The sequence below is a fragment of the Ovis canadensis genome, chromosome 24 (assembly GCF_042477335.2).
Source record: "Ovis canadensis isolate MfBH-ARS-UI-01 breed Bighorn chromosome 24, ARS-UI_OviCan_v2, whole genome shotgun sequence".
NCBI lineage: Eukaryota > Metazoa > Chordata > Mammalia > Artiodactyla > Bovidae > Ovis > Ovis canadensis.
In genome coordinates, this window is record NC_091268.1 from 56034321 (window position 1) to 56053050 (window position 18730).

At 56.7% G+C, this 18730-nt stretch overlaps 1 protein-coding gene across 4 annotated transcripts; it reads right to left on the reverse strand.

Moving 5' to 3' along the window:
• Window positions 1–555: 555 nt before the first annotated feature.
• Window positions 556–18408, reverse strand: EIF3B (eukaryotic translation initiation factor 3 subunit B). 4 transcript variants are annotated; one of them, XM_069569616.1, is made up of 19 exons: window positions 18210–18408; window positions 13783–13975; window positions 12251–12370; window positions 11897–11954; window positions 11578–11706; window positions 11026–11183; window positions 10202–10333; window positions 10054–10120; window positions 9660–9706; window positions 8229–8439; window positions 6962–7034; window positions 6089–6211; window positions 5167–5245; window positions 4384–4522; window positions 2981–3106; window positions 2403–2480; window positions 1972–2080; window positions 1438–1554; window positions 556–864 (listed from the first exon to the last, which is right to left on the reverse strand). In XM_069569616.1, exons 4-18 carry the CDS (start codon window positions 11948–11950, stop codon window positions 1451–1453), a joined length of 1629 nt encoding a protein of 542 aa, XP_069425717.1. In that variant the 5' UTR covers window positions 11951–11954; window positions 12251–12370; window positions 13783–13975; window positions 18210–18408; the 3' UTR covers window positions 556–864; window positions 1438–1450. The 4 variants fall into 4 exon arrangements, with proteins under 4 accessions (XP_069425717.1, XP_069425716.1, XP_069425714.1 ...); XM_069569615.1 differs by having other exon boundaries at window positions 556–895; window positions 18210–18389; XM_069569613.1 differs by having other exon boundaries at window positions 17195–18389.
• Between the last annotated feature and the right edge of the window lie 322 nt (window positions 18409–18730).

Genomic DNA, 18730 nt, shown 5'->3' on the forward strand with positions numbered 1-18730 from the left:
ACCACTTCGCGCCAGCCAGCTGAGCCACGGGGCCGACGGCTGCCTGTCCCTGGCCCCCCAGGGTGTCTTAGGTCTGCACACAGTACCGGTCACGGCTGTGAATTCCAGGCTTCACTGCCTTTTAAACTAAACTTCAGGTTCTGGGAGAAAGACAGACGTGGAAGAACTGCCGTTTCACAAGGCACCAAGGACAGCAAGACACTGCAGTAACAATGGGCGAGTTACATGATTTGCTCAGTCCCTCCTGGGAGGGGAGAGTTACCGTTCAAACAGGACCCCGTGACAACCGACAGTGTAAGTCTTCACACCTGCGTAACTGAGGAAAAGGCCAAAGGGTTCCTTCTCATCAGGTGAACTGGCAAGCGCAGGAAGCGAAACAGGAAGAAGGAACTGTCTGGGCTGAGGCACCACCTCCCAGAGCTCAGCTGAGGAGTGGACCCCGGGGGGCTGGCGGCCCTCGTGCTGGCCACGGGCCCAAGGCAGCTGCTACTGCGGCGGACAGAAGAGGCACCCAGGTCACGGCCGCTGTCTACGTTCAAAGAGGAGAGAGACGGCTTTTTCACACACATTTGCTTTATTTCCGCATTCAGCCTGTTGAGAGAACCTGTCACAACCTGAATGGCGGGGGGCGCACGGGTGCCCCGCGTGGCTGTGCAGGCACCGTCTGTGGCGCGTGAGGTCCCCGAGGGGCAGCGCCGCCACGCCTCCGCTGCAGCAGACGCCGGGGGCTGAAAGGCACAGCGACGTGTGGAGATGGCGACTTCCAGGCGCGCCCTCGGGCCAGAGCAACAGAGCACAGGTGGAAACTCGGGGCGTGCAGGCTTTCTGCAAAGGGCGAGCTCGGCCCAGCACAGCGCGCGGACACTGCAACAGGAGGCACGGCTCACCCTCCACCCTGACGAGGTGGGGCGGCAGGCTGGTCAGCGGACAGGCGGCTGCCTGGACAGGGCAGCCTCCACCCCCGTGCCCCCTGCCACGGGGACCACGCGGCCAGACAGCCCAGTGCCCCCACCCCCAACGGACACAGACGCCAGCTCTGAAAGCAGCCCTGTCTGTCACTGAAGCCTAGTTCAAGCCACAGCTGACAGGATTTTGGAGGCTCTTGTCCAGACCACGCAGGTGCTGCGGCTGGTGAGGCACCATCTGACGGGCACCCCCGTCTTCTTCCCAAAGCCTCTTTTGGCCCCACTCTTGCCCATGGCCAAACCCTACTGGGTTTTAGAGGAATATCGCTCCCTAAAGGTGGAGCTCAAGGCCCAGAGTGCTCGATGCAGAGCTCCAGACACCAGGTCTCATCAGAGTCCTCACGGCTCACAGGCAAGGATGTGGCTAATGCTGGGTCCAGGAAACTGGGCTTCACTCACCACCTTCTCGCGTGCAGAGCGGAGCAGGAAGGAACACTAAACGGGACGCCACCTGCTCCCCGTCCAGGCTTACCGGTGCTCCCGGATCACTCCTGATTGCCAAGGGGAATGATCTCTTCGGTGACGAAGAACTCGATGGTCTCCTCCTCCCAGTCGTCTACGTTGCTGTCCAGCTCGTCGGTGTCCACGCCTGAGGGGGTCTGCTGGTCACATGTGGGGCACAAACCCGTGGGAGACGCCCCCCCCCCCCCACCCAGGCCAGTGTGAAAACCGCAAGGTCCCCTGCACAGACAGGCCCATGGCCGTGGCCTGCAGGCAGCAGGAAGCTCAGCTCTTGTTAGAAGCCTTCACAGACTCTGTTTACAATCCTTTTAAGAGGACTTCCCTGGGGGTCCAGGGTTAGGGTCCCTGCTGACCACCTGAGCCCAGGGCCACCCCCCGTCAGAGCGCTAGGACCCCACGAGCCACAGGTGCGGCCAGAAAAAAGCAGCTGCTTTTAAGTTAGGCAACACTTGATGTTTTCCGAAAAACCTGGCAAAAGATCCAAAAGGGGAAAAGTATCTTAACTATATGCTGTAAGAGGTGTGTCTTGGGCTAACAAAGTTACCTCCTCGTAACTCTAGACGCGCATTTTTCTGCTCCATGTAGAGCTCCTGCGCCATTTTCCGGTATCTCCGGAAATCCTCCATCATGGTCCGCCTTCTCTCCACTAACTCCTGCGTGCAGAATTGAGGGGACTCACAGGACGAGCACTTCCCTCACACCCCTGCCTTCACTTTGCTCAACCAAGTGGAAATGAAACACGGTCAGCGGGGCCCAGCCTGACGGACAGGACAACGTAGGGCTCCACCAGAGGCTGCAGGGCGGGAGTGCCGGGCGTCGTCTGCTCGCCCTCAGCTTCCTCTGGCAGCCCCTCCACCACGCCCTCCTGTGGACGGATCCAACCCTGGGTCTGTCCCCCGGCCTGGTGCTGGCCTCTCTGCTCTGAGGGGACAGGACTATCTGGGGGCTTCCCTCATTCCTGGGGACAGGGCTAACCTTTGAGGCTTTGGACTGGCTCAAACGATCCTTCTGTTCAAAGATCTTGGAGTATTTCTTCAGATCCTTTTTAATTTGCTGAAACAAAGATAAGTCCCTCAGGATCAGCACATTCAAAGCTGAGAGGCACAGACATGTTCCTCACGGCTGCAGCGGCAGCGCCCAGCAGAGCGCAGCCACCTGAACGCTCAACGCGGCGCTGGCCTCCACGTTTCCCACCGGCAGCCTTCCTTCCCCGGGATTTACACTTGTCCCTCAGAACAGCCCTGATAAACACGTGTCCCACCGCAGTTACGTAAATCCCACGTCTTACAGTCCCACCAGGACTTTCCAGCGGCCCATCCCCTCCATTTCCGCAAACTTCCTACAACGGTTCTGACGTGGCCTCAGAACCCGAGAATCTGTCTCCTCCGCTGAAACCACCCTCTTCCCTTTGGTTCTCACTGCTCCACATCTCCTCAAAGGGTTTGCTGTGAGAGCCACAGCTCCACGCCCGTCACCCTGACAGTATCAGGAAGGAAACCCTCGCTTCGTGGCGGCCACTGCCACGTCCCTGCAGCTGACGAGGAAAGCCAGACCTTGACCTGATCCTGGCCCAGGAGCGTGGGGGGCCGAGGCCTCCAGAGCAGCTGGCAGAAGCGGTCCTTGCTGTTCTTCTGCAGAAGGCGGCCCTGGAAGGTCCACAGCCAGTAGGCGTTGTCCACCTGGAAGAGAATGGAGCCTCACTAGCTGCCCACTCCACCAGGTGACCCCAGGAGACCCTGAATCCTGTCAACAGAACCGGCAAAATTCACCATGACACTCAGCAGATATCTGAGAACCAATCCCTTGCCAATGTTGTCAGTACTGGGGGGACACGGTGAGCAGGGGAGGACCGTGGAGGACAGGCAGCTAGGAGCACGCACCTGGCGTGTGCAGCAGCCGGAACAGTGCCAACAGAGCACCTGAGCCGGAGCACAGCCTGCCAGCCACGCCACCACGGCTCAGCAGACGCCTCTGTACCGAGCCCTTCTCGGTGAAGGAAGCGGCGCCCACGCCCTGGTGGACTCCGCTGCAGACCAGCCCTCAGGGGCAGGAAGCAGAGTGGTCAGCATGCTCAGAGGATCTGCAGTGTCAGGGCGGGCCTCGGTGAGGTGGCCTCTGGACAGGCCTGGGCACGGTCCACACGCCCTGACCCGAACACAAGGGTGTCATTCAAGACAGTTTCCAGCCACATTCGCAAAGCTCTTGCTCCTGAAACTTCATTAAACACAATCACTCTGTCTCAACTGGTAAACGTGTATGAGCTGGTTCAACTGTGAACACCTCAATCAGTAAAAAGTTATTAAATATACAGAAGGATCTTGAGCAAATTTCACCAGCAGTGGAAACGCTGGGCTTGTGAAAACAGTAGACTGTGGCTTGTGCAGCACAGACTCCTCAGGCCCCGGCTCTCCTCAGACCCAGAGGAAGCGGCTCCCTGCCCAGGAGAGGGCCAGCTCACACAGATTCCGCCTGCCCAGGGAGGCCCCAGGCCGAGAAGCCCCCTCCCTGGCAGACTTCACAGCGGATCCTGCAAGCGCTGAGTCCTGCATCTATTCCAACCAACACACCCTCAGATCTTTCGCTGAAGACAGAGAAGATGATCTTTTCAGGAAATCAGAAACAGAAACGACGTGTTTTCTCACATGCCAATTCGGTCACAAATCCTGACTGAAGGCTGACAATGTGCCAGCAGTTTCAGATGCTGGGGATGTGGCTCGGGAGAAACGGCCCGTCCTCCTAACGGCTCAAGCCAGCAGGAAGAGAGGACAGCGAATGGCTAACGACAGTGAAGGCGTGTCACGCTGTGGAGTGGGGGCCCATGAGAACACCGGGGAGGGACAGAGGGACCAGGCTGGGGAGCCCGGAACGGCCGGAAGCCCCACCACCCAGAACTGCAGTCCTGGGGTGAGGGCGAGGCCCTGAGGCAGAGCAGGCAGGGCGCTCGGGACCCCCGCACCTTGTGGCTCCACCAGGACACGGAGGTGACGACGTAGCGCCCAGTGGGGTCCCACTCCACGTCGGAGGCCATGTAGTGCTCAGCGATGTTCATGACCGTGCAGTCCGAGGTGTCGACAAACGCCAGGGCGCCGTTCATGCTGGGGAGACAGCACGGCTGGCATCACCGAGAGCCGCGTCTGTGCCGCCCTCAGCTCGGGCGAGCAGGCTTGCGCTCGGGAGCCCGCTGTCCCGCCTGATCGTGGACGTGGCAATGCCCACAGGGACACAGATGACGCACAGGGCACACAGGCTCCCAGAGGAGAGGCTGGCAGAGGCTGAGCTGCCAAACCCCAGCGCGAGGCACCCACAGTGAGGCGGGGAGCCCCGCCAGCCCAGAGGAGGCCCCGCACCCCTGTCCAGGCTCTGCACAGCCTGCTGCACAGCCAGGTGGGGAGCAAGGGGGTGAACGCCCAGAGGCTCGTGGGCACACCCAGCAGAGGGCAAGACGGGCTCCCAGCCTGACCAAACCCCCTTCCCACACGGACGCGCGGCATTTACACCGGGGGACTGGGCCACCAGGAGGAGGTCCTGCGTTCCGAAGTCCCCGGTGGAAGCGTCTGCAAGGGGCCTGGTCCTGGCCACGTCTGGGCAGCAGGATGGAGACACCGTACGATCCACCCAGGCTGGGACGCCCTTGGGAGCACCTGCCCCGCACTCGCAGGGAGGCGGCAGAGCAACCTTCGGGGCCGGAGCCGGGGCCACGGTCTCCCCCAGCCCCGCACAGGGCATCAGCGGAACCCACCTCCGCAGGCCAGCCAGCACGACGAACTGCCCCTGGGGGCTCCAGAAGATGGTGTTGGCCTGCTGCTTGTCGAACATCTCTGGAAGGAGAGGGTCAGAGGTCAGCATGCTGCCGAGACAGGGCCACCCCGCGGGTGTGCACACGGGACTCTGTGAGGCGCCGCACCTCGTAGTTTGGGGGCCTGGAGGGGTTCTGAAACTGCGGTGCTACATTAAGTAACGCTAACACTGCACTTGACGGTGCAATCAGACAAAACACCCCACGCAGGCAGTGTCACCATGGGGACGCAACACCAGGGCAAGGAGTCCAGTTTCCCTCAGATTCTCAGAGATACGTGACCCCAAAAGCCTAGAAATCCATTCTAGTGACTCACTTTTTAACTGAAAGAAGCTAATTCCACCATCTCTCCCTATGCCAACCCAATGCTCACTCCTGAAGGGGTGGGGCCTGGCCCTCATCTCTTTACTCAGGAGGGAGGGGCAGGGTGGGGAGGGGGGCAGCACCGCCCTGATAGGGACGGGCAGGATGGAAAGGATCCTGAGCAGTCCCCAGCACTGTGGTGGCCTGCAGGCTGACCCTGCAAGGGGAGGCAGGGTTGCGGGGTGCCTGGAAAGCAGAGGCACTTGTACGCTTGCTGCATCATAACCTACTTTACAACAGGAGGCCATGACTCTTCAGCTGTCCAAATGTCCTTTCATGACAAAGGGAAGTAATAATACACTCAGTTTTGTGACAGCAAGTTGGCGACATCACAGAATGACGATGTCACACACACCGCTGCTCGGGAGTGCACAGAAGGCCCGTCCTTTGCAGCAAACTCCCTCGCCCACCACCAGCTGCCCACAGGACGCTCTGTCCAGCCAAGCACTCTCCCAGGAGCAGTAACCGAGCTCTGCCCCTGGGCTCCCACTCGGCCGCTTACTGATGAGCTCGATCTTCCCGTTGCTCTTCACGTGGTAGAAGGAGGCGGATATCCGGGGCGCCTCCCCGTGCAGCACAGCAAACTTACTTCCGTTCGGCTCCCAAGCGAAGGCAATGATGGTTTCTAGGGCCAGGAAGAGAGGGCGAGCTCCTTGGTCACAGAATGTCATTTTCCGTTAAGGCTGCTCAACAAGAGATGCCCCAGATTCTCAGGTTCATTGAAAGGCCCACAAGCAGCACGGGCACAAAGACAGCACGCTGAGCCCTGCGGAGCCGCCGTGGCCGGCGGGCGGGCCCCACTTTACCCCAGGCTCCTGCCACGGGCGGGCCGGCCTATGGATGTGCCCCTCACTCTCCGCACGGCACACAGGGGTCATGCCCTCTCCCAGGCAGCACCTTCCCTTCCCTTCCTCCTCTCCCCAGCAAAACAGAATATACACGCTAAACGTTCCACCTAAAGGCAGAGACAGCGTCTCCAGTTTTTAGGAGTCCAAAAACCCAAAATAGCGCTACTCAACTGAGAACCTTCCTATGTAAGAGGACAAGCTCTTAGCTGCGTTGCTGGGTGTGTGATGAAAACCTGCTCTTCACACTCTCTAAGCGTGAAACCAGGCTCGAACCTGTGTCCCTCTGCTATGTAAGCAGATCACATGGTGTGAATGAAAAAAAGGGGGCGTCTCTTCACCTGGCAACTGGAAAGGCTAAGAGACTGAAGCTGGGAAGGACAGAGAAACCGTGACCCGACGTAGGCTCTGTAACACAGAGACGCCTGGCCTCAGCCAGCCTGCCTGGCTGTGAACTCGCAGGGAAGCGCTACGAGTAGGCGTGACAGCTCGGCAGCTACTCAACCTCAGGACAGGACGGAGGCACTTGCCTTTCATCTCGACCACGTCAACAGGCACCTGTTTTTCTCTCATCCGGAAAATTTCAAAATTTGTGACAACGCCCTGTTTAAAAGAAAAAAGAAGGGGTGGCATTCTGAAAACCAAGCATGAGGAAGACTCAAAGGACAACTTAAGTTAATGAAAGATTAAACGTATACGCCTGTTAGAGACGTGAAAATTGGCAGTGACTGAAGTGGTGAGACGAGCTCTCAAACGCTGATGAAGGCGGAGACGGGTACAATGTCCGGAGAAGCAGCGGTCCCTCGGCCCCAGCCCAGACCCTAGACCTGCCCTGAGGTCACCTCCAGCAGACGGGCCCAAGGATCCATATTGTGACCTCTCTGCAAACCTTCTGTAGTGTCCCGGAGGCCCACCAGCTGGGACTGATCCAACTATTATTTCAAAACAGTGAACAGCTATGTTCATGTAAAAAGCTGCATTATCCGTGATAGCCAAAAGGTGGAAACAGCCCACATGCCCACCAAAGGATAAATGGGCAAACACGATATAACACAGTAAACAGGCTCAGCCATGGAAACGACGAGGGACGAGCTCAGGGCGCCACCTGGACGGGCCTGCACCCCGCGCTCAGGGGAGGAGGCCAGACACGGAAGGCTGCAGCGTGTGACTCCACTCGTGAGAAACGTCCAGAACAGGGGCGCCCAGAGACAGGGGCGGGCAAGCAGGCGACAGGGTGTCAGGAGCCCGTGACGGCTGGCGCGGGGGGTTTCTTCTGGGGGAGATGGAAACGCTCTGGAGTTAAGACAGTGGTGGCTGCTGCACGGCCACGTGACCACACACCTCAGAAACTCGCTGTGAAAGCAAGATTTCCATTAGAAGGAAAAAAACCACGCGTCTGTGTACAAACAAGTGTTAAATGAGGCAGACAAACAGTCTGGACGCAGGCCTGTGTCAAGCATGCTACTCTGCGTTTCAAAAGAAAAACCTGAAGAAAACAAAGCACTGTTTTAACACCTGCAGAGAAGGAAGGCGGGTGCCTGGAGGCTCCCCGGTGTTCTCTCGTGAGCTCTGACCTGCGCCAGCTAAGCGGCGCGTTACCCGCTCAGTCTACAGGAAAGACTGCACTCCTCCACCGCAAGAGGGTCACAGTGCTAGCCCTGATGCGACAGCTAACTTTTGGTGCCAGGCGGGCCTGAGAAAAGTCTTAAGTTTGAACCAAAAAAACCCATGAACACCGCCCCACCCCCCCAAACTGAGCTGCAGCAGGAAGGGCCCCGCCCGCTGGTGCCCACTCACCTGGGTGCCTTTGGGCGTCCTGTCCACTTTCACACACAAGTAGTCCCCGTTCTTCTGCCAGTGCAGCTTGCAGTCCACGACGTTGAAGAGGTTCCTGACTCTGATCTCTTGCCTGGTGGGCAGCTGCATCAGGGTTACCCTGGCTGGAATATCTTTATCTTCAGGCACCCAAAAGGCTATTATGTTACCACCGGGGGACCAAGAAAAATCTCTGCAGAAGAAAATAAAACGTTTACCAGGACCGGCTGAGCCACGATGAGGAGGCACAGGAGTGAAAGGGCTCACTCCCTGTGCAATGCAGGGCGCTGGCACGCTCACCTCCCGGAATGGCAGTGGCAACAGCACCCTGAGGGCCCACCCCCGAGGCCTACCCTGGGCGTCCTGTGCAGCCTGCTCTGTCCCCAGGACAACGGGGCTTTGCCAGGCTCACTGTGCCAGTGAGGAGTGAGGTACTGATACCACCACCCACCAGCATGGGGATCACGTGGGTGGTGGGTCAAGCCCCAGGCTCTGAAACCGCACTGACACTCTAAACCACAAGGCAAGTAAAAGAAACTTTCGGTTGATGAACCAGCTATGTGATTTCTGAACATTCATTAAGAGGTCAAAGGGAGAAAACTCCAGATTAAGAAATGTACGAGAAGGGAAGTAGGGGCAATTCTCTTCACTGCAAAAATTTAAAAGTTGCGTTCACAAACAATTCACGAGTTCTGTCCACGCAGAGCATCTTCACTTTTGCTTTTACTGCGAATTAACGCCCAGTGTTAATTATAAGCCATAATTCTGCCCAATATATAAATACAACAGAGCAGGAAGAAACGCGCGCATCCCCGGCGCTGCTAGGACTTCTCACTGCCCCGAGATTTCAAGCAGACAAAGACGTGCCTACTCTTTGACAGATCAAACCAGCCACAGCTCAGAGGCCAAGCAAACCCATGGCACAGACCATCAGACTGACATGGAGACCCCCGACTTCAAAGAAGACTCCTCTTCCTCAAAGACTATGCCCGAGTGTTTGGTCCCCAGGCGGGAACAGGAAAGGGAGCAGCCCTCAAGACGCCCCTACGAGCAGGAGCAGGAAATGCTGACATGGCCACCAACGAGCAGCCCGTGGCGGCAGGCACGAGCCCGCGGTGACACCGCCGTGCCCCATGACTGGCGCGAGCCCGCGGTGACAGCCCCGTGCCCCGTGACAGGCATGAGCCCGCGGTGACACCCCCGTGCCCAGTGACAGGCCCGAGCCCATGGTGACAACCCTGTGCCCGCGGTGACAGCCCTGTGCCCAGTGATAGCCCCATGCCCCGTGACAGGCCCAAGCCCGCGGTGACAGCCCCGTGCCCTGTGACTGGCGCCAGCGTTCTCTCCCAGAGTACAGGAGCCGAGAGTACAGGGCAGTCAAGCCCGCTGCCCCCCGCGCTGCGGGCCACTCACTTTATGCCGGAGATCTTCAAGCTCTTCTTGTCCAAGAGGCCCATTGACTGCGGGAGAAACGGGGGCAGCGGCGTCAGCCAGCCCACTGCCTCAGCAGCACGTGCAGTTCCTCATGGCATAAGCTTGCTGGGGGAGCAGTGCCGGCACAGGGCGACAGACCAACTGGGCACCAGTCGCCCAAAGCAGTAAGACACCCTCCCAGGGCCCGTTCCAACCACTCCCCGCCCCAGCTCCCCGTGGCAGCAGAGACCCGATCCAGGGCCCAAGAACCTGCAAGGCCCGAAGACCGGAGGCCACCCTCTCTCTCGGCCACCCCTCAAGCTAAGGAAAGCTCTGCGCCTGCAACAGCTCCCGGCAGGGCAGCTCAGCTCAGGCAATCAAATCAGCCACTTACAGGAGTTTCATAGATACTCAGAGTATCGAGCGTCATTCTGGCAAAAAATTTACCATCGTGGCTCCACCTGAGGAGAAAAAAAGAAGTGCCAAGCTGGTCGATGAAGAGGGGGGCACAGAGGCCACCGTGGCTACCCGGGTCCACTCACTTAAAGATAGGCCAGTGGGCTGAGCTCTCACAGTGGAAACCCCTCTTCTTCTGCCCGGTGAGGATGTCCCAGATGATGATGGCCTGAGGGTCATCCTGAGTGTCCATCAAGGGGCTGAAGGTCACCAGGTACCTGCAGCAGAGGGCGCAGCATCACCCCCTGCACCCCGCCTCCTCTCCTGTGAGGGTGCAGCGAGGACCAGCCGTGGCGGGAGTGACGGGCTTCTGCTCCCGAGCGTGACTCCAGGCACGAGGGAGGGAGACTCCTGGGACAAGCAGTCAAGAGTCGTGCAGCCAGCACCTTCTCTAGCCCTCCAGGCTCCCTCAAAATGCCCTCCCGGCCAGAGAGCCCACTCTAAAGACAGAGGAGAACCACCATGGCACACACCGCTCAGTCCTGCCTGGCACCACGGCATACTCTGAGGGTCACCTTACAACGTTTCGCTGATAAAATCTGGACAAGGAAAGACCTAGCGGGTTCCCAACGAAAGTCCGCGGCATGCGCTAGCAGAAGGCGTGGTGCGGCATGCTCACACTTTCTTTCCCTGGACTGATCAGGTGAACAGCTGGGCCCCGCAGCGGACACCAACGGCCGCGGGCGCTCAGGCCCTCGTCAGACGACGGGAGTTTACGCATACGTGTGGGGAGAGGAGGTGATAAAGCAAAGGCAGCCAGACATAGCCCACCACGGTAAAGAGCACACGGGAATCCTCTGTGCTCTCTTACGACGATTCTACTTTACAGTGGGAACTACTGCGAAATGAAGCTTTAGAAAGTCCTCTAGAGGGCTGGCAGCACTCCATCTGCCATGCTGTAACAGCTTACCTTTCACAAGGTGAGAAATCGATAAGCTGAACCCCTTGGTGGCTGAATCTCTGAATCTGTTTGAATTTCTCTCCCCCCCACAGAGCAATGCCTCGCTGGTGAAAGGTGGCCAGGTAGGTGCCCTTAGGAGACCAACGCACGTATGTCTCTGTCCATCGCTGTGGAAAAAGCCAGCGCCAGTGTCAACGCAACAAAAGAGCCAAACACAAAGGCTCTGAAGTCTGACGAATTCAGTTCCCAAACTTTTAACTAAAGACACGGGAAGCCTATTCACTTCTTAGCACTTGTTTCAAAGCTAGAAGAATAAAAGCTGCTGTCAAGACGGGTAACCTCAAAGCACGTGACACTTCACCCGCCCTGGTACAAGCTCCTCTTTCTCCTTCCGGCCGTGCCATGTGGCCTGTGGGATCTCAGTTCCCTAATCAGAGATCGAGCCCAGGCCCACGGCACTGAGAGTGCAGAGCCCTACCTGCTGGACCGCCAGGGGCCCCACCGCCCCTTCCTTGTTGAGGAAACCCAGCAAGGAGCCCCTGCCCGGCAGCAAATACCCACCGCTCTCTCCTCGATGGAGACCGGGTCCTTCACATCATTCCAGAATATGGAGGTGCGGTCCCCGCTCTCGAAGATCACGCTGTACTGATCTCTGCACTCAGCCTCTTCAAGCCAGTAGCGCAGGTTTCCCTGAAGGAGCCAAGCACAAGGGATGGAGGACATTTCCCTAATTTTGGCCAAAGAAAACCTGTATTCGTAAGTGTCGCACTTAGCACCATGACGAATTCACTCAGCACCGTGGATTCCTAAGGAGTCACCACTCAAGGCAAGAGGCTAGCCACCATTTCTTCTAGTTACATACAGAGTTTATGCAACATACCAGGTCTTTGAAAGGTTGTTTCTCTGGAATATCCCATTCATCACTGATGGTCATATACCTGGAAGATCAGTGACACAACAGATGACCACAAGGGTGAGTGGTCCTTGGCCAGACAGTACTGCATCCCTCCCGCAAAGGGAAAGGACAGGCTTTGCTTGGTCATTATTGGTGAGGGGGTGCTGGGCGGGGGAGGGGAGCACCTGGCCGGGGATATGAAATGACCCTGCACTGTCTGACAGGAGAGTGCAGCCTCCTGAAAGACCACTAAGTACCCCCGGCCCCCTGGGGCAGAAAGGCCTGGCCACGCATGCTCAGGAAGACGTCCAGGTTCTCCTGGGCCGAGTCAGAGCTCACTTGTCAAAATCAGTGAAGAGGTTGACCCTGAACGTGTGCTGCTTGTCGAGCTTGTAGCCATCAGCATTCTTCACAGCGTCCAATGCGTGGGCGGGGGAAGCGTATTCCAGGAAAATATACCTGAATCAAGGGAGAGGGTAACTCACAAGCATGCAGACCCGAAGAGCAGGCAGGTCATGCTCCACACACCCAGGCCCCGCAGAGCTTGTACACCCCATGAGCATCCATGACCCGTTTGCTTGCCACGTCCCGAAAGCAGTCAGGTCCCTAGCAGAGCAGCTCTAAACATGAACAGAATCCAAACACAAGATCCGGTGCCTCTAAAATTAACCAAAATGCTCACTACCCTGACTATGGCAACCGTTTTAAGGATGTACATGTTCATCAAAACTTATGAAATTGTATACTTTAAAACTCTCTGACTTGACTGTCAAGCATCTTTCAACAAAGCTATTTATAAAAAACAGGAATAGTCTGATACTGTGTATTACAGGGAAAATCACAAAGGCTCTCAGAGAATGTTTCATTTTAATACAAATCACACATGCAACTGCTCCGGAAAAAGCCACCCTCCCACCTTTCCGAAGCAGCAAATGTAAGAAGCGCTGCCTGTGTGTGATCAGTTTCCCAAGAAGCTAAAACTGTTCTAGGCAGTTTCTAAAATCTGAAATTAAAAAATGAAGCTTATACCACTTTCTCATTCCTGTCTCATAAAAGATGACTTTGCCCATACTCAGAGGCTGACGTTTTCACGACATCTTAACGGAGAAAGTCTGACAAGTGTGTGGAGCAGCCAGCAGAGCTCCGGTTGCTGCCGGCCGAGAACAAGCCGGGAGTGGCCGCTCGGGCTCCACCGGGACTTGCCCAGAGGCGCTGCGGGCGCGCACTCTCCTGTACTCAGGAGAGGACAGGCACAGGACTGTCTCAGCCGCTGATCCAAACAGCCAGTCGACAGGAAGACAGACAAACTGTCCCATGACAGAGCACCACAGCATTCACACAGAAGCAATCGGAACTACATTACCAACACAGAAAGCCTGATGCTGAATTTAGAAAGCAGACTGCAGGACACATATCTCACACTGTCGCTTTTAAAAGACACAATATCTTAGGTAACAGCATAAAAAAGTTACTAACTGAACAATGGCACAATGCTTTCTTCTAGACTCTAAGAAATACCCCCATTTCAGATGTTAAAATGTGGGAGAAAAGCATACTTTAGAATCAAAATACTGTACGTCAGATTTTCCTGAAGCCCTGCCAACCTCCAGATTTGCCTACGATCTACCTCTGATCAATCACTGTTCAAGGAGAGAAGAGCCCAGGCTCTCATGTCCCAGCAGCTCAGCAGCCGACTCACAAAACCCAACTCAGAAGCAGACGCCCAGGTCTCCCCCTGCCCTGCCCCGTTGATGGTCCCGGCCCCGTTGATGGTCCCTGCCCCGAGGCTCCCACGGCACACCATCGCCTTCACGGTGTCAGCGGCCAAGGAAAAAGCCAACCACACGTCCCTGTGGGAGGACATCACTCACCCTTTTGTCCTTCCGTCCTCCTCTGGATAGAAATCGTTTGTGATTTTCCCAAACTTGGAGAAGATCTTATGGATGACGTTTTTGAGTTTCTCCAGGCGGTCGGGCCCCACCTGAGGCACATTGTCGACCACAATCACCGAATCGATTCCGTCTGCTTCCTGCGGCCGGTCTTTGAGCACGTCCCCCAGTAACTCTGCAGGAGGGAAAGGTGTGCCAAGTTTACTTTCCTGACCAAGTTAATGCACCAGGTTAGCACACTGAACACATTTCCAAAAAGTAAAAAATGAAGAATTAATCTGAATGCTTTTGCTCTGAACGTTAAAATATCACAGCCCTGGCTTGACTAAAAATTTAAACTTGAAATAACTGGGAGAACTGAACTCTTTACACACCCCCTAACAGTCAAGACATGTCAATAATTGACAATATTAAATGAATTTTTTAAAAAATTTTAAAAACTTTCCCCTCTATCCCCAAATGAATTTTTAAAAAAGAGCCTTTAACAGTGAAGAAGCAAAGAGGATGGACTTTTACCAGAAAAAAAACAAAACCAAGTGAGCTGAGGAACGCCTGTGGTGAGCCTTCTCTGACCCACCTGTCACAGACTCATCACCCAAGGTTCTGTACGAAAAGCAGCCTTGTTTCAAGACCGCGTGGGACGGCGACTGGCAGTTAGACCAGGCGACTGGAGGCTACAGGGCCCATGAAAGCGCGCGAGGGATGAGGCCTGTAGGTCAGGTGCCTCCAGCTGGACAGAATACCCAGCAGTATTACCACTGGGAGACACCAGCCATTCAGATGTTAGACTGTAAACGCTTAGAACAGTGCTCGGAACGTAGCAAGAAATGTCAACTGGTATTTTCATAACTTCATGCAAAAGCTCAAAGTGCATTCTGTTCACGTCACAGAACAGAAATTAAAATCACAGGACCCAAATCTTAAGTGCTCTCAGTAACACAGACCTTCCTTGACTTATGATGGGGTTACTTCCCAATAAACTCATTTTTGAACCATTGTAATTCAAACCATCACAATTTCAGGACTGTCTCTACAGGCAAAATGAATGTCCAAGGTAATTTTTAAACAACAGCTGAAGAACAAAGGTTTATTATCTGTGTATCTGTGTGTTCTAGAACCTAATTATGACTAGTTTTTAAGTATTTCAACATGTTATAAAGGACACGTCAGAAAATATTCTTTGCTGTATTTTATTTTCAAAAGTTGAGGTGAATTCCCTTCACTTTAGTGGTTGAAATTTTCAATAATAAAAAGTGTTTTTAAAAGGAAAAAGGGTAATTTCCAAAGGCAAGTCCTGTTATAAACTACCTCTAATGAATTCCAACACCTTTACGAATGATACTGGAAATGTTACCTTAGATGAAAGAACTGCCACTTAAATTTCAATGAAGCTAAAATCATGACCAAACAAAGAGGAAACTGAGAAAGAGGCAGATTAGGGCATCTTCCCTACAGAGCCGGAGTCAGCTGCTTGGGTTACTGTTAAAGCTGACTTACCCAACTACTATATCACCTGTTAAGCCTGATCTGAATTTACAAGGTTTACAGGAAGAAGCTCAGCTTTTATACAAACCGTGGACTCCTTCCCACAACTTTGAAGGGTCTAGCTTTATAAGAACCCGCCCATACACAGTAGGGGAATGAGCATAGTCACCACATGAAAACACTTCCTTCTCATCACGGCCCACGCATCTGGCTACTCTTGGCTCATGGATTTCCAATCTGACTCCAGGAGAAATACAAGAAATGCAAGTCTCAAGGCTGAAGTAGCGAAGACATTTGGTCAAAATCTGCACCACACGTTTGCTTGGTTGAGCATCAAGGGCCAAGAACGCTGTGTTTAAGACGCAACCGTGTGGCACAGGTCGCCTGTGTCAGGGAGGGAGGGGCAGATAGAGGCGCTGCAGCTTCGGAGTGCGCGGGAGGGCTCGCCAGGAGGCCCAGTCCATTTTCACAAGAGCCGGTACCTTGAGCATCGCTCTCTGACCCTATAGGACGGTTCTCATGAAACAGAAAACACATGAGCTCCTGACTACAACTACTGGCCTCGAGAAGACAGACGGCTCGCTCACTTTTAGTTCCTTAGGACCAGGAGCCTCACAGGTCCCTCTGAAGAAATATCAGGATCGCAAGCACTTCCAGAGGCCCTGCCAGCAGCCACCTGGCCTGGCTGGCCCGTGCTTACTCCAGCATCCTGTCACACCGTGCAGAAACCCTGTGTGAATCAGGTGTGTTCAAATAATACTTAAAAAAAGTGAACACTGAAGGACTCAAAATGAGCTTAAAAACCACAACTTAGGTTTTAAAATATAAGAAAAACTGGTGCAGTGAAAAAGAACAGTGGTCTAAGCTGGGGGGACTGGGGATGGGCTACCAAGCAACACTGCCCATGGATTTTCAGCAAGCGACTCCCCAGGAAACACATTCTCTTAGAGGTGAATGGGTGAGGGGCTTTGACTGGGTCAGCGGCTCCCAAGTCCTCACGTGCACGAAAAGTGCAGCCTTTCCTGCTTTTCATGCTGAAATGTCTTGTGTCTCATGAAACAAAGTATAAGACCATGCTGACAATAACCTTTAAGATTGTTTCAAGGAAGTCATTATGCGGCATATCCCAAACCTATACAGTGCTGTGCATCAGTTACAACTCAATAAAACTGGAAGAAAAAAAAAAGCATTTGATAAAGAATTTTAAAATAAGCTATGTTTCAAAGTCAAACAACTCTATGTTCTCTAAACTTTCTCATGTGAAATTCTTTATGATTCTGACTCAATCTCAGTGATCAGGCACACTCCCCTGCCAATCTATCTCTCCGTGGTAACATCTTATTTTTCTGGTGTTTCATCGGCTATTTCAATGGTGTTTTACTCATTATTCCCATTTTAATAACGTGGCCAATATGCAGAGGAATCCATTGATGTGCTCCCAGCCTGAAAAGTTACAACGGCTTAAAAACAACACAAAAACAAATCAGAAGTCTGACACTCCGCTCTGCCCACTCCCGAGACAGCGTCCGTCCACCCCTACGGACACGGCACCGAGTCAGTTGCAGGCCTCTGACAGGCAGGCCTGGCGGGTCACTCGGGGCTGCCGGACCTCAGAGGAAGGGCTGTCACCCGGGACCGTGCAGCACGTGGAGCTCCTGCCTGGCCGGGCCCTGCTGACCACACCCCTGCACACTCGGCCACGGCTCCCGCGGGCCCGCCGCCGGCCCTCGCCGCCCTCCAACCTCCCGGCTGCAGGGCCCGTGCCTGGCTCGCCAGGTCGTCTCCCTCTGCTCCCCTCCTTCTTTCGGAGAAAAGACGGCGGTCCAGGCGCTCACGGAAGCCTTCCCCCGGTGCGGGGAGTCTGGCGGGGGACCGGGAACCTCGGTGCGGCGCGGCCCCGCCGCCTCACCTTCCTCGCTCACGTCGTCCACGAAGTCCTCGGGGTCGCTGAAGGAGGGCTCGTCCGCGCCGCCGTCCTCCGCCGCGCCGTCCGGCTCCCCGCCCGCGCCCTCGGACCCGGCCTCGGCCGCCGCGTCCTGCGCCCGCTCCGCCGGGGCCTCGCCTGCCAGCGGGGCCGAGGACTCCTCGGGCGGCGGCGGGGTGGCGCCGGGGGCCGCGTCGGCCCTCTCGTCCCCGTCGGCCGCGGGCTCGGCCGGCCGCTCAGGCCCGGGCGCGGCCTCCGCCTCCGCGTCCTCGCCGCCCGCCGCCTCCTGCACGCCGGGCCGCGCCACCTCCGCCCCCGGCGACGGCTCGGCGGCCGGCTGCTCCGGCCCCGGCTCGGCGCGCTGCTCGGCCGCCTCGGGCGCCGCCACGTTCTCCGCGTCCTGCATGGCCCCGCGCTGCCGCCTCGCCCGGTCTCGCCGCGCTTCCGACTCTCCCAGGCCGCACCGCGCGCCTACCTCCCGGCCATGTGCGTGCGGCGGGGCCGCCCACGGGCACGGGGGGGCGCGCGCGCCCTGACGCCGTCCCGCGCGCCCGGGAGGGCTCACGGGGCCGGGCTGTGTCCGCCGGGGCTTGCGACGGCGCCCGCGCCACGAGCGCCGGGCCCAGGCCGAGCAGCGGCCCTGTCTCGGTCAGCCCACCGGCGGCTTGAGAACCAGGCTGCCCCGCCTCAGGCAGCGGATGGTTCCGCCCAACATGGCGGCGCCGCGGCCTCCTCCCGTCAGGCCGCGCGGCGGGGAGAGACCACCTGCGAAGCCGCAGGGAGGCGGCAGGCGTCCGCCCGGCGCGGGGCGCCGCAGTGCCCTCCGCTTGCACACTGGTGCCGGCCGGAAGGCTGGCACAGACTGCTTCGGTTGGGATATCTTGGCCTTTCACCAAACAGTTCAACTTACGTTACCAAGTTCCACCTCTACACGCCGGCGTTTAGACTCGTCTACTGACTGGGCAAAAGAATGGGCAATTCCAAAACACAGAAGGACTACCTGGCGAGCCAGGGAAGGCGCGGGCTGCTACAGGGACGACCGCCCGGCGCAACACAGAAATGAACGAGCGCTGCTCTGATCCCGCACACCCACGTTCACCGCGGCGGCTGTAATTCCGCCTTTCCCCATTCTGATGGTCACCATGGTTCGACCCGCGCGGGCCTCCGCTCCCTGACGCGCGGGAGCGCGGCCACGGGGCGGGGCGGGGCCAGGCGCGAGGGGCGGGGCCTGTGGGGCGGGGCCGCCGCGGGCGGGCTAGAGGGCGTGGCCTGCGCGGCCAGGTGCTGAGGTACCTGAGGCGCGGCGGCGCGGAGACCCTGGCAGGTGTACCGCGTTTGCACCTCTGTCTTTTGGATTTTGCGGAGCACGCGGGCCACCGCTCAATGTAAATGTTTTAGTTCTAAAAAAGAAGGCGGTGCTGCGGCGGCAGGCGGGACGGGAGTTTAGGACAGTTTGGGAAGACGGATCGGGTGCCGGCTGCCGACAGGGTGAACGCGCTTCGTGCCTCGGAACTCTGCTCT

What these genes read in the sequence shown, in the direction of transcription:
- EIF3B (XM_069569613.1), bottom strand. Translation starts at nt 17,615, where the DNA reads ATGCAGGACGCGGAGAACGTGGCGGCGCCCGAGGCGGCCGAGCAGCGC. An exon ending in AACAACCTTTCAAAGACCTG is followed by an intron (nt 11,707 to 11,896) that starts GTATGTTGCATA and finishes TGGCTCCTTCAG; the next exon opens with GGAAACCTGCGCTACTGGCT. An exon ending in TCTCCATCGAGGAGAGAGCG is followed by an intron (nt 11,184 to 11,577) that starts GTGGGTATTTGC and finishes CTTTTTCCACAG; the next exon opens with CGATGGACAGAGACATACGT.